This window comes from Sturnira hondurensis, unplaced genomic scaffold, assembly GCF_014824575.4.
Source record: "Sturnira hondurensis isolate 20B ecotype Veracruz unplaced genomic scaffold, ASM1482457v3 Scaffold0004711, whole genome shotgun sequence".
Lineage (NCBI taxonomy): Eukaryota > Metazoa > Chordata > Mammalia > Chiroptera > Phyllostomidae > Sturnira > Sturnira hondurensis.
This window is the reverse complement of record NW_028077342.1, coordinates 1,734,420-1,749,307: the sequence shown is the minus strand read 5'-3', so window position 1 is coordinate 1,749,307 and position 14,888 is coordinate 1,734,420. Positions and strand designations below refer to the sequence as shown.

Genomic DNA, 14,888 nt, shown 5'->3' with positions numbered 1-14,888 from the left:
TTCCCTTTTCTCCACAACCTTGCCAACACCTGTTGTTTGTTGATTTATTGATAGTAGTCATTCTGAGAGGTGAGAGGTGATATCTTGATGTGGTTTTAATTTGCATTTCTCTGATGATTACTGATGTTGAGCATCTTTTCATATGTCTATGAACCGTCTGTATGTCCTCTTTGGAGAAGTGTTGATTCAGGTGTTTTGCCCATTTCTTTTTTTTAAGATTTTTAAAATTTATTTATCTTTAGAGGGAAGGAAAGAAGGAGAGAAATATCAATGTATGGTTGCCTCTCGTGAGTCCCCTGCTGGGAACTGGCCTGCAACCCAGGCATGTGCCCTGACTGGGAATCAAAGTGCGATCATGTGATTTGCAGGTCCACACTCAATCCACTGAGCTATGCCAGCCAGGGCTGCCCATTTCTTAATTAGGTTGTTTGTATTCACAACATTGAGTTGTATTATTTCTTTGTATACTTTGGAGATTAAACTCTTGTCAGATGTATCATTGGTAAAATGTTCTTCCATACAGTGAGTTCCTTATTTGTGTTGCTGTAGAGATGCTTTTTAAAAGATTTTCTTTATTTATTTCTAGAGAGAGGGGAAGGGAGGGAGAAAGAGGGAGAGAAACATTGATGTGCAAGAGAAACATCAGTTGGTTGCCTCTTGCACACCCCCAACCAGGGACCTGGCTCATAACCCAGGCATGTGCCCTGACAAGGAATCAAAATTGTGACACTTTGGTTTGCAGGAAAACCCACTGAGCCACACCAGTCAGGGCAGAGAAACTTAATTTGATGTAGTCCTATTTTAGTTTTGGAAGTCCTAGCCACAGGGGTCAGAGAAGAAGAAATAAAAGGCATCCAAATTGGAAAGGAGTAGGTAAAGCTGTCATTATTCAAAGATGACATGATATTGTACATAGAAGGCCTTAAAAAACTCCACCAAAAAATTACCAGTCCTAATAAATGAATTTGGCAGAATAGCAGGATATATATTTAATACCCAGAAATTGATGGCATTTTTATACACCAGTAATAAATAAGCTATCAGTAGGAGAAACTAAGAAAACAATTTCATTTATTATTGCAACCAAAAATAAAGTCCCTAGGAATTAATTTAACCAAGGAAGTAAAAGACCTGTACTCTGAAAACCATGGGCCACTGAAGAAAGAAATTGAGTAAGATACAAATAAGTGGAAGCATATACTATGTTAATGGATTGGAAGAATGAAAATCCTTAAAATGGCTATTCCACTCAAAGCAATCTATACATTCAATACAATTCTTATTAAAATACCAAAGAACAAATATTCCAAAAATGTATGCAGAACCAAAAAAGATGTGAAGAGCCTCAGCAATCTTACAAAAGAAGAACAAAGCTGAAGGTATCACAACTTCTGATGTTAAACTACATTACCAGATACGTCCAGAAAATGTCCAGCCATTATTAATATATAATGAGAATGGTTTGCATGATATCAATGTAACCTGGCAGCCAAGAAGAGTAGACTGGAATGCACATGCATGAACACTGACAAATTCACTGTACTACTAGTCAGGGAGGGCATTAGGTGCCATTGAGTGAGCATGTGAACTCTGTGGCTGTCTCAAACAAAATGACTGAGCAAGTAGAGCAATGAATCTGCATCAAATTTTTGCTTTAAGCTTGATCATTCCTCTGTGGAAACTATTCAGCTGATTCAAAGGGCTGTAGCTATGGGCAACTGGTCATTGCAGTTTCATCATGACAGTGTGCCCACTCTCGCATCACATTTCTGCCCCCTGCAGTCCAGTTTTGGCACCTAGCAAATTCTGCTTTTCCCAAGATTAAAATCACCTTTGAAAGGAAGAGATTTCAGACTATTGATGAGATTCAGGAAAATACAACAGGACAGCTGATGGTGATTGGGAAAGAATTGTGTGAGGTCCCAAGATGCCTATCTTGAAGGAGATTGAGGCATCATTGTCCTATGTACAAAGTTTCTTCTATCTTTTATCTTTTTTCAATAAATGTCTCAATTTTTCATATTGCATGGCTAGAAACCTTCCAGACAGACCTTGTATAAGGCTACTGTAATAAAAAGAACCTGGTACTGGCACAAGAACAGATGTACAGATAAAATGGTATAGAACAGAGAGCCCAGGAATAAAGCCATGTCTATATGAGCAATTGATATTTGACAAACGTGGCAAGACCATACAATGGAGCAAAGACTGTCTCTTCAATAAATGGTGTTGGGAAACTGGACTAGTGCATGCAAAGAAATGAAACTAGACCACCAACTTACATCATACACAAGAATAAACTCAAAATGAATAAAAGACTTAAATGTAAATCACAAAACCATAAAAATCCTAGAAGAAAAGGATTTTACTTCTAGGATTTTCTAGAAGAATAAGAGTAATATCTCAAATATTGAATGTACAAGTATTTTTGCCAATATATCTCCTAAGACACTGGAAACAAAGCAGAAAATAAACAAATAGTTGCATTTCATACTAAAAAATGAACTATCAGAAAGGCAAAATAAAAAAACCATCCCATTTACAATTGCATCAAAGAAAGTACAATTAAGCCCTGGCTGGTGTGGCTCAGCTGATTGTAGCATTGTCTCATAGCCAAAAGGTTGTGGGTTCCATTCCCAGTCAGGTCACATACCTGGATTGTGGGTTTGGTCCCAGTCCAGGCATGTAAGATCCTTGGTCCAGGTGTGAATGGGAAGGTAACCAATTAATGTTTCTCTCTTGCATCAATTTCTCTCTCTCTCCCTTCCTTTCTCTCTACGAAAAAAAAAACAAAAACCACAAGATAAATAAAATAAAATAAAATGCCTAGGAATAAATTTAACCAAAGATGTTAAAAAACCTGTACTTGAGCCCTGGCTGGTTTGGCTCAGTGCATTGAGTGCTGATTTACAAAGCAAAAGGCTGCTGGTTTGATTCCCTTTGAGACACATGCCTGGGTTGCAGGACAGTTCCTCAGTTGGGGATGTGCAATAGGCAATTGATTAGTATTTATCTTTGCACATCAATGTTTTTCTCCCTCTTTTTCCCTATCTTCCTCTCTCTTTGAAAATAAATAAATAAAATCTTTTTAAAAAGACCTGTACTTGAGAAATTGTAAGACACTGAAGAAATTGAAAATGATACCAATAAGTGGAAATATATAACATGCTCATGAGTAGACAAATTAACATCATTAAAGTATCCAAAGGACCCAAAACAAGCTATAGATTTAAGGCAATTCTTGTCAAAATACAAATAGTACATATTGCAGAACTAGAACAAATAATCCAAAAACTTATATGGAGAGGACTTCCACCAAGATGGAGGCGTAGGTGGAAACACTGTGCCTTCTCCCACAACAAAGTTTGAATACAACAAAGGTTTAGTAAACAAAGATGCAGCCAAAGAACAGAAAATTGAACTATATGGAAGTCCAACAACAACAAACCATTCAACTGGGACGGTAAGAGGGGTGGAGCCAGTAGCGGAGCAGGGTTGCGCAGGAAAGATCCCCCAACCCAGGTGCGCAGGCAGCGAGGGTAGCAGTGTGGACCCAGTGAGGGTGCGGGGCAGGCTAACCGTAGTCACACATTCGAGTACAGATAAAACAGCAGAGGAGTGAACAGTGAGATGGACCGCGCAGGTTCCAGCAGCAAACCCAGTGAGTGCACAAGGCGGTGGGCTGACCATGGTCGCACGTTTGCATGCAGTGGGACAGACCGCATGGCCCCAGCAGCGGGAGGTGGCAGAGGGAACCACCATTGCTTTCCTTTGACCCTGTCCCCACATACAGGATCACAACCAAGCCACTGAGTTACCCTGCCCTGGTGAACACCTAGGGCTCCGCTCCTCATACATAACAGGCATGAACAGTCCAAAATATGGCTAAAGAAGAACTCAAAGTCCCAGAGCGAATAATTCTAAGTGAAAAAGAAATAGTGAACCTCTCAGATAACAGTTCAAAATACTGGTGATCAAATGCTCACAGAACTGGTTGATTATAGTCACAAATGAGAAGAACATATGAAGGCTAAACTAATTGAAATGAAGGGAAATGCACAGGAAACCAATAGCGATGGAAAGGAAACTGGGACTCAAATCAATGGAATGGACTAGAAGGAAGAACAAAACATCCAACCAGAAAAGAATGAAGAAACAAGAATTCAAAAAAATAAGGAGAGGCTTAGGAACCTCCAGGACATCTTTAAACGTTCCAACATCTGAAGTATAGGGGTACCAGAAGGAGAAAAGAAACAGCCACAAGTGGAAAACTTATTTGAACAAATAATAAAGAACTTCCCCAGTCTGGCAAAGGAAATAGACTTCCAGGAAATCCAGGAAGCTCAGAGAGTCCCAAAGAAGTTGGATCCAAGAAGGAACACACCAAGGCACATCATAATGACAATTGCCAAGATGAAAATGAAGGAGAGAATCCTAGAAGCAGCAAGAGATAAGGGGACAGTCACCTACAAAGGAGTACCCATCAGACTGTCAGTGGATTTCTCAAAAGAGACCTTCCAGGCAAGAAGGGGCTGGAAAGAAGTATTCCAAGTCATGAAAGGCAAGGACCTACAGCCAAAATTGCTTTATCCAGCAAAGCTTTCATTTAGAATGGAAGGGCAGATAAAGTGCTTCTCAGATAAGATCAAATTCAAGGAGTTCATCATCACCAAGACCTTATTATATGAAATGTTAAAGGGACTTACCTAAGGAAAAGAAGATAAAAAATATGTATAGTGAAAGGACAGAAAACTCACAGTTATCTACAACCACACCTAAAACAAAAGCAAACCAAGAGGACAGCTAGATCAGGAGCAGAACCATAGAAATGAAGAACACATGGAGGGTTAGCAACAGGGGAGTGGGAGGAGGAGAAGGGGGAGAAGGTACAGAAAATAAGTAGCATAGACAGTAGGTAGAAAATAGACAGGGGAGAGGGTAAGAATAGTGTGGGAAATATAGAATCTAAAGAACTTGAGACACGTGGTCATAAACTAAAGGGGGGAATGGTGGGGGAGGGGTGTGCAGGGTGGAGGGGAATGAAGGGGGGAATAGAACAACTGTAATGGTATAACCAATAAAATATATTTTAAAAAAAGAAATGAAAACACAGGTGCATGAAAGACACTGAAAAAAATAGGCTAAGTATAAAAAAAAATTATATGGAACCACAAAAGACCTCTAATAGACACAGCAATTTTGAAAAATAACTATGTTGGATATATCACACATCAATTTTTCTCTCCCTTCTTCTCCCTCTATGTCAAACTATATTACAAGGCTACAGTAACCAAAACAACATGACATTGGCATAAAAACTGAGATGTAATTAAATGGAACAAGATATATACAGCCCTGAAAGAATCCCTTGCCTATATGATCAATTGACCTTTGACAATGGAGGCAAGAACATACAATGGGGTAATGACAGTGTATTCAATAATTGGTGTTTGAAAAATAGAGCAGATACATGCAAAAATAAGAATCCAAATCACTTTTATACATCATATAAAAGAATAAGCTCAAAGTGAATTAAAGACCTAAATGTAAGACTCAAAACCATAAAACTCCCAGAATAAAACATTGAAATAATGTTTTTTTATTTCAGTAAATTATTTTGGGAAGTAACATATTGAACATTTCTTATAGAAATATTATTTTGATATATCTCCTTGGCAAAGATAAAAAAACTACACAAATGGGATTACATCAAACTAAAAAGATTTTGCATGGTGAAAGAAACCATCAACAAAATGAAAAGACAACCCAATGTATGGGAGAACATATTTGCCAGTGATATATCTGGTAAAAGTTTAATATCCCAAATTTATAAAGAACTTATACAAGTCAACAACAACAACAACAAAACCCAATTAAAAATGGGCAAAATACCTGAATATGCATTTCTCCAATGAGAACATAAAAATGGCCAATTGACACATGAAAAGATGCTCAACATCATTAATCATCAGAGAAATGCAAATTAAAACCACAAGAAAGTATCACTTCACATCTGTCTGACTAGCTATTCTCAATAAGTCAACAAACTACAAGTGTTGGGGAGGATGTGAAGAAAAGGGAACCCTTGTACATTGTTGGTGGGAATGCAGGTTTTTGCAGACACTATGGAAAACAGTGTGGAGGTTCATCAAAAAATTCACAAGGGAGCTGCCTTATGATCCAGTGATTACACTTCCAGGTATATAACTAAAGAAACCCAAAATGCTAATTTGAAAGAATGTATGCAACTCCATATTCACTGTAGCTTTATTTCCAATAGCCAAGATATGGAAGCAACCCAAGTGCCCATCCATAGACAAGTGGATAAAAAAAGTGGTGGTACATATATACAATTGTATATTAGCCATAAAAATAATGAAATCTGACCATTTGTAATAGCATGAATGAAACTAAAAGGTAGTATGCTACATGAAATAAGTCAGTAAAAGAAAAAAACAAATACCATATGATTTCACTTATGTATGTGGAATTTAAAGAAGTATATAAATAAACCAAAACAGAATAAGATGCATCTATAGATGCAGAGAGCAAGAATGATTGCCAGCGCAGGGGGAATTGGGGGAATAGGTGAAAAGTGTGAAGGGATTGAAAAGTACAGATTGGTGTTTTAGAATAGTCATGGGAATGTAAAATACAGTATAGGGATTATAGTGAATAATAATATTATAATAACAGCCTGACCGGTATGGCTCAGTGAATTGAGTGTGGGCCTGGAAACCAAGGGGTTGCCAGTTTGATTCTTAAGTAGAGCACATGCCTGGGTTGTGGGCAAGGTCCCCAGTAGGGGGAACACAAGAAGCAACCACATATTGATGTGTCTCTCCCTCTCTTTCTCCCCCTTTCCCCTCTCTCTAAAAATAAATAAATAAATCTTAAAAATAATATTATAATAATTATGTATGTTGCCAGGTGGTACTGAAAATATCAGTGGGAATAGTTTGTAAAGTACATGATTGTCTGGCTACTATGCTGTGTATCTGAAAGTAATACAAGATAATATTGAGTGTAAACAATAATTGAAAAACATAGATGAAGTAGTTTTTTGGTGGAGATTATAAGGTTTTCTATGTATACTATCATTTCATCTGCAAAAAACGACAGTTTTACTCCCTCATTTCCAATTTGAATGCATTTTATTTTGTTTTCTTGTCTTATCACTGTGGCTAGAACTTCCAGTACTATGTTGAATAAGAGTAGTGAAAGCAGACACCCTTGTCTTGTTTCTGATCTTAAGTGGAAAGCTTTAAATACATTTTAAAATTATAAAGTTAAAGCAAAAAGAAAAAAAAAGATTTCATCAGGTCCATCCTAATGTCCAGCATGACCTAACCTCTGATGATGTTTCCTTGGTCCTGGGATCCCTTTTCAACCATGTCAGCACCCCACTGTGGTACAGAATGTTATGTGTAAAGGGTTAAAATTAGAGTTAGGGCTTGAATCTGTTGACATCCCTAAGCTTCAGTCTCTTCATAGGTGAAACAAATAGGTAGAAAGAGGTGGACTAAATAATAGTTTTATTTTCCTTCAACCAGAGGATTATGTCCAAATTATATCACTCTCCTACCCCGAACCTTTTAAGGCATTCCTTGCACACTTAAAAAAGTGCAAAATATAACCAAAGACACTGAAATAGAGAACAGGGGGACAGCGACCAGAGGGGAGAGGGGAGGGAATTTCAGGGGAAATAGGGGAGGGATTTAGAGGAACAAATATAAAGGATACATGGATAACAACTAAGAAGGGTGGAAGTGGGAGGGAAGGGGGAGCACAGGGAGGTGGGATGGGATGGGAGTAATAAACAGAAAACTGTACTTGAAAAATAATTAAATAAATTAAAAATAAATAAATAAATAAATACAGAACATTTCCTCCAAAAATAATTGATATGCTGTGCATATCTGTAAAGCATTCTAATAAAAATGCAAGGGTCCAAATGATGACACAAATATTTCTTTTTAAAAAAGAGAAAAAAAATGTAAAAGTCTAATAATAGTTTTAACACTATACATGGTTTGGCCCACACCTCTCTCTGTGATCTCATTGTGTACCACTCTCCCTCTCACTAACCTCTCACTCATCAGCTGCACTAATCTTCTTCCTCTTCCTTCAACATGCCTAGTTCATTCTCACCTTGGACATCTGCATTAGCTGTATCCTTTCCCTAGAAGGGATGTTGGAGATGCCTTTAGAGATGCCTTTCCCTGCTACTATATCTAAAGTAGCCATCGAATCACTCTGTATCAGATCATCCTAATTTAATTCGCATCATACCTCCATATCTAAATTATTTATTTATATATGTGTCTTATTTGTTGTTTGTTTCACTAAATAAAGGGCAAGGTCCATCAGGGCAAAGGTTTGAATCTGTTTTACCATATGTACTATGCCTACAATAATATGTGCCACTTTGGAGGTGTTCAATAAGTGATGGCTGAATTTTGAATGATGGCAGAAAATAAGATGTGAGCGTGAAAGACATCAGTATGGTGATCACGAGAGAGAAAGGGGGGCAGGTAGAAGAGGGTAAAGGGGTAATAAATGATGACAAAAAGAGACCAGAATTTGGGTGGTGAACACACAATACAATATACAGGGTGGGAGAAAAGTAGGTCTACAGTTGTATGTAAAACACAATGCTTATTCTGATATTATTATTTATTAATTAGCGTATCATTTTCCATTTGAACAACTGTAAACATACTTTGTCCATGCCTTGTACAGATGATCTCTTATATAATTGTAGACTTGATGACTATATAATTTCATTAACCAATGTAACCCTGACAAATTCAATAAAATATATAAAAAGATATGTGTGGCCCTGGCTGGTGTAGCTCAGTGGATTGAGCATGGGCCTGTGAACCACATGACTGCAGTTCGATTCCCAGTTAGGGCACATGCCTGGGTTGCAGGCCAGTTCCCGGTTCCCGGCAGTGGACGCATGAGAGGCAACCATACATTGATATTTCTCTCCCTCTCTCCTTCCCTTCCCCTCTAAAGATAAATAAATAAAAATCTTTTTAAAAAGTTTAAAAAAAAGATATGTGTGAAGAAAACATCTGTTAGCTGTCTACTTCTACATTTTTGGGCCCAACTGCAGCCTAAATTTAACATCACCCCCAGGTTCTGGAACCAACGGAGGCCTGAGGCCAAAAAAAAAAAGCAGCTGTATCTTTCCAAACTAGGGCTCAGCAAAAGGCGCCCGACTTGCTGGTCATTTTGTTCTACCCTTTCTACCAATTGAGATTCTAGACCATCCCTAGTTCCCTATTCCTTAATCCTCCTTTGAACAACTTCCTCAGTCTTAGTTCTCTCCTATTCCCAAGACCTGATATTTGGCTCCTGAACCTCAAGTGGATGGGCCCTGCTTTATTGACAGATTTTCCTAATGCCAAATAGTCTTCCTAGGCCTCTGTATTTCACATATCCTCTTGAGGTACTCCATTATCTCACAGAACACTCCTCTGACCCTTGCCAGGGCAACTTATTGTTGGAGCTGTGACTGCTATTTTCATAATCCTTGGATTCCATATTTTGCCCTTTGAACTGTATTAGCCACAGGTGGGGCTATCCTAATCTTGGACACTCTCAATTGCCAAATGGTTTCCAAGACATAACAGAAAAAGTGTTCTGGCCATGGGGACTTACCTTGGATAGCTCTTGTCCAGGCCCACACAGTTGGCAAGTGACACATCGTCCCCATTGGTCCCAGTACTCATTTTCTTGGCAATCCATGATGGGAGGACTGTGGGTACAGAACACAAAAAAAAACCTAGGGAACTAGTGGAAAGAGACTGCAAGATAAGTAGTTGCTTCCATGTCACTTGATTTATGTGTCCTCTTAATCTTGTCTCTCTCTAAGGTAGAAATATTGGGGAAGACAACTGAAGACAGCTAATGCTTATATAGTCCTGACCATGTGCCAGCAACCTTGTACAGTGTTTTATGTGTAATAATTAATTAAATCATTAAAACAACCATAGAAGGGATGATTATTATCCTTAGTTTGAATATGAAGAAATTAAAGCAGAGAGGCCAAATACTTGGCCAAAGTTCGCATAGTTGGTGGCTACATCACTTGGTTGACTGGAAAGAGAATGATAAAACAAGAAGCTGGCTTCTACCTGGAGGAGGGGCGCAGAAAATAACCACAATCTCTCACGTGACTATTAAGAGTTTAGAGGCCCTGGCTGGCATAGCTCAGTGGATTGAGCGCGGGCCTGTGAACCAGACGATCGCAGTTCGATTCCCAGCCAGGGCACATGCCTGGGTTGCAGGCCGGTTCCTTGCAGGCTAACTACCAGCAGGGGACGCACAAAAGGCAACCATACATTGATGTTTCTCTCCCTCTCTCCTTCCCCTCTAAAGATATATAAATAAATAAAATCTTTTAAAAAAAGAGTTTAGAAAGCACTTTCGCATCCAATATTATTTGTTCCATGCAACACCCATGTGAACTAAGCAACATAGGAATATCATCTTTCATTTGTGGCTGATAAAGCTGAAGCATGATTCTTTCATGAAAATTGTGTGAAGTGCCTTTGAGGGCACCTAACTGCTATTGCTTCTGTCCTAGGCAGAATAGAAGGGGAAAAAGACCCAACATGAATAAATGTCCTGGTGCACCAAGGTGTAAAGATGGGGAATCACTACTCAGATAAGTTCTTGGAATATAGATGGCATGGGGATGTAGCACTAGTATTGGTCTGAGAGTTGGGAGATATGGGTTCTAATCCTGGCTATAGGTGTGACCAATCACTCAGGTTTGTTCAGGAATAAAAGGCTACCCAAGGACATGGGAATTTCAGTGCTAAAAGTGGGACAGTATTTGGCAACATGGAATGTTTGGTCAACTTATATAGCTCTTCTTTCAAGTTATAACCTTGCATGAGTTACTTAATCTTTTCTGGCTTCAATTAATGTGAAAAAAAGGAGACAATATGTTTCTTGCCTAACTTATATAGCTCTTGGGAGAATTAAATGACCTATACCCCATCAAACCATTCTGAAGGCTGTGAAAAACTATGCAAAATAAGACTGAATTAGGTATGCAGAGAGAGTTCTCTACAAAGATGAATTTTAATGAGGGAGACTCAAGTAATTGATACAAAGAATATATGCTCCTCAAAGAGAAAGTTGGGGCAAGATTCTCTTTGCTCACTCTTTAACCTCATACCAAGGTGAACCTCAGGTGGCTTCTCAAAGTATGAATGTCCTAAGTGTGTACTTCCAGTCAGGAGATAGGATAGGGTGCATGTAGACCTTGAGAGGCCATCACTCCTCCCCTCAAAACTCCCCAATGGCAATGGAGTGAGTCACCCTGTCTGGCAAGCTTGCACCTTTTCCCACCATCAATAGGGCCTTTCTTTTTCATTCTTTATTCAGAAGAAAATGGGCTACACAACCCATTTTTTCACAAGCCGAAGATGCTTCCTCCTGTGTTGTTCTGATTATTGGCCTACAGTGTTAGCCTTAGTAGGCATGTTCCCCTCTCTAACCACACTTCTTATTAAGGAATAAAACCGTCAGTGGTCTCACAGCCCTCATGACAAGGGAATTAAGTGTCATGGGCACAGGTCCAGCATACTGGCCTGAACAACTCCCCTGTATCCTTTTCTTGCCCACAAAAAAACCCCAACAAAACAGAAAAACACTGACAGAAGCCAAAGTGCAGCCCTGCCCTTAAGATAAGCTTCTGATGTAGGCATCTGAAGTCTCCATAGCAGCTGCTTCTGGCCTTTGGGCGTCTGAGGCACCCTATTTTGGTTTCCAGAGCCTCATTCGTCTAATAAACATCATGTGGCATGAATCTTAACACATTCCCTTTAACCCTAGCTTTGAGACCTATATCTAAACAAGGTAGGCTTATTGCCAAATCCCTGTATTATGACCCAGGAAATGAACAGAGGGCTTTTTTCCCCTCTTTTTTTGGTCAAAAAGTTGATATAAAGCAAACAAATTAAATTGTCTGTCATTATAAGTTAATAATTACCTTTATTAAAGAGAACAAAAATCACATAGACTCTGGATGTTCTCAAGAAACCTGGGTATATGGGGTAAAATTGTCTAATAATGGTTAAATGTCATTATTCAGGGACAGTCTTGGAACTCATGCCAAATTATTCCCTGTGGTCAGAAGTGTGATTTGGCAGATTACTGCCTTTTATGTTAAGATAATAAGTAAATTAAGAAAATCAGAGTTACTCTGAGCTAGGTAATCATCTGTAGTGTCACAGAGATGTGGCTGAATCCTCCAAACTGCTGGATAAGTCTGTAATATACACAGACATAAAATTTTTACATATGTTTATACTCATATAAACACTATCCAGATAAAGATATAAAAACCTTTCCATTGCCTCAGAAATATCTCTTATGCCCCTTCCCAATCAATGCCATCACATTCTCCTAAGTAATTTCTATTCTGGCTTCTATCACCATTAGTTTTACCTGTCCTTATACTTCATGTACATTAGATATATAAGAGCACATTTTGTTTCTGACTTTCTTTGCTCAGTGTAACATCTGTGAGATTTATCTATTGTGTGTGTGTAGCAACATTTGTTATTTACCATTGTTAGGTAGCCTATTGTATGAATATTCCAAAATATATTTATACATTTTTTTTGTTGGTGACCATTGGGCTATTTTCAACTTATGGCCATTATAAATAAAGTTGCTATGCTATGTTCAATTGATTTTCAAAAAGTGTACTAAGATAATATAATGGAGGAAGAATAGGCTTTTCAAAAAAAAGATATTGTGATAACTTGGCTATCCACATTAAAAAAAAGAATCAAATTGGACCTTTATGTCACACTGTACACAAAATTAACTTCAAATGGAACAAAGCCCTACATGTTAAACTTCCTATGAATTTTCTTATAAGAAAATATAAATCTTCATACATTTTAGATTTTTTCTTATAAGAAAATGTAGGTGTAAATCTTTATGACCTTGGATTAAGTAGTGCTTTTTAAAAAGATACCAAAAAAGCACAACCAATAAAAGAAAAAATAGATAAATTATACTTAATCAAAATTTAAAACTTTTGCATTTCAAAAGATACTATCAAAAAATAAAAAGACAACTAACACAATGGGAGAAAAAACTGTATGTCATAGACATCTGATAACAAACATATAGAATAGATAGAGAAATTTTATAACTCAACAATAAGAAGTACACATAACCCAATTAAAAATGGCCAAAGTGAATATACATTACTCCAAGAAGATATAAAATTAGCCAATACACATGAAACAATGCTCAATAGCATTAGTTTACTAATGATTAGGGGAATGCAAATCAAAATCACAATAAAATCCCACTTCACACTCACTAGAATGGCTATAATAAAAAGAAGGGGTGATTAAGTGTTAACAGGCATGTGGAGAAATTGGGGTATATTGCTGGTGAGAATGTAAAGTGGTTTACACCTTGGAAAATGGTTTTGTAGTTCCTGAAAATGTTACCATGTGACCCAGCAATTCCACATTTAAGTGTATACCCGAAAGAACTGAAAATATATATCCACACAAAAAGTGAAATAAGCCAGGTGTTGAAAGACAAATACCATATGATCTCACCTTTAACAGGAACCTAAACAACAAAACAAACAAGCAAGCAAAATATAACCAAAGACACTGAAACAGAGAACAGGCTGACAGGGACCAGAGGGGAGAGGGGAGGGAATTTTAGGGGAAAAGGGAAAGGATTCACAGGAACAAGTATAAAGGACACATGGACAACAACTAAGAAGGGTGGAAATGGGAAAGAGGTGGGGGAGCACCTGGGGGGTGGGCTGGGATGGGAGTAAAAGACAGAAAACTGTACTTGAACAATAATTAAATACAAAAATTCAATTTACTAATATCTCTACTAAATAAATATTGAAAAAAGTGTACATGAATATTCCTTGCAGCATTACTCATAATAACCAAAAAGTAGAAACAACCCAAATATCCATCAACTAATAAATGGATAAACAAAATATGGTCTTTTCATAGAGTGAAATACTATTCAACCAGAAAAAAGGAATGAGGTTTTGATACATGCTACAACATGGATGCTAGTAAGTGCTATTTGGGTATTCTCATTGGGTTTAACCAAAGAGGGTGACAAATGGCAAAATTACTAGTGTCTGCTCATTTCATTTATCTCTGTCATGTGGCAGCTCTGCCTGCCCATCCACCTGTCCTGATTGGCCCCAAAAATATATAACCTAGAAGAATAAGAATGCAAGTAGACTGGGAAGAGAAGAAGCAATGAGGCTGACCTTAATAATAATCCCTACATTAGCTCACTCTGCCCTGAATAATCAATGTTGGCCAAGTTTCTGCTGGATGTAAGGTACTTAGGCTGCTGGTCGTGCAGCTGCCTCTGGCTGCATTACGGCTGCTGCTGTTCTCAATTTGCACATGCCAGTGGGGTGAAACATGCTCTCTCTATCTAGAATGGGTAGACAGGACAGGATGACAGGGCTAAATTAAGAATTTGGGCCTTTGGGAAGATATTTGCTTTGCCTGGGCAGTGCAGGAGGTGTCGGATTAAACAGGGTGAAAAAGACAGTGGCCGGCCCATGCCCTGCCCATTCCTCTCCTGTGAGCCTACTCAATTTCCTACATATACAGGACTGGCACAAATCAAAGCAGTTGCTCAGCTTGACATTGAAAATGCTACTTTATTTCATAATCAAGCTTCTGTCTGTATAGCACCCTCATTATTTATAGATGTTTGGCCTATAGTCCAAATGATGCTGTGTCATTTGGTGCTTGTTCTCTCATTTTTCCCTTCCCTGGCCTACCTCAGGGAGATTCCTATCCTAGATTTCTCTTGCCCATAACCTGCTTCCAAACTATTAAACA

At 38.2% G+C, this 14,888-nt stretch overlaps 1 protein-coding gene across 1 annotated transcript in view; it reads right to left on the bottom strand.

Moving 5' to 3' along the window:
* EDA2R (ectodysplasin A2 receptor) overlaps positions 1–14,888 on the bottom strand; it is a 54,998-nt gene that overhangs the window by 29,055 nt on the left and 11,055 nt on the right. The window contains exon 2 of the mRNA XM_037045987.1: positions 9,670–9,766. Within this exon, the coding sequence (XP_036901882.1) occupies positions 9,670–9,756 (87 nt within the window). The 5' untranslated portion in view covers positions 9,757–9,766. The remainder of the gene's footprint in view (positions 1–9,669; positions 9,767–14,888) is intronic.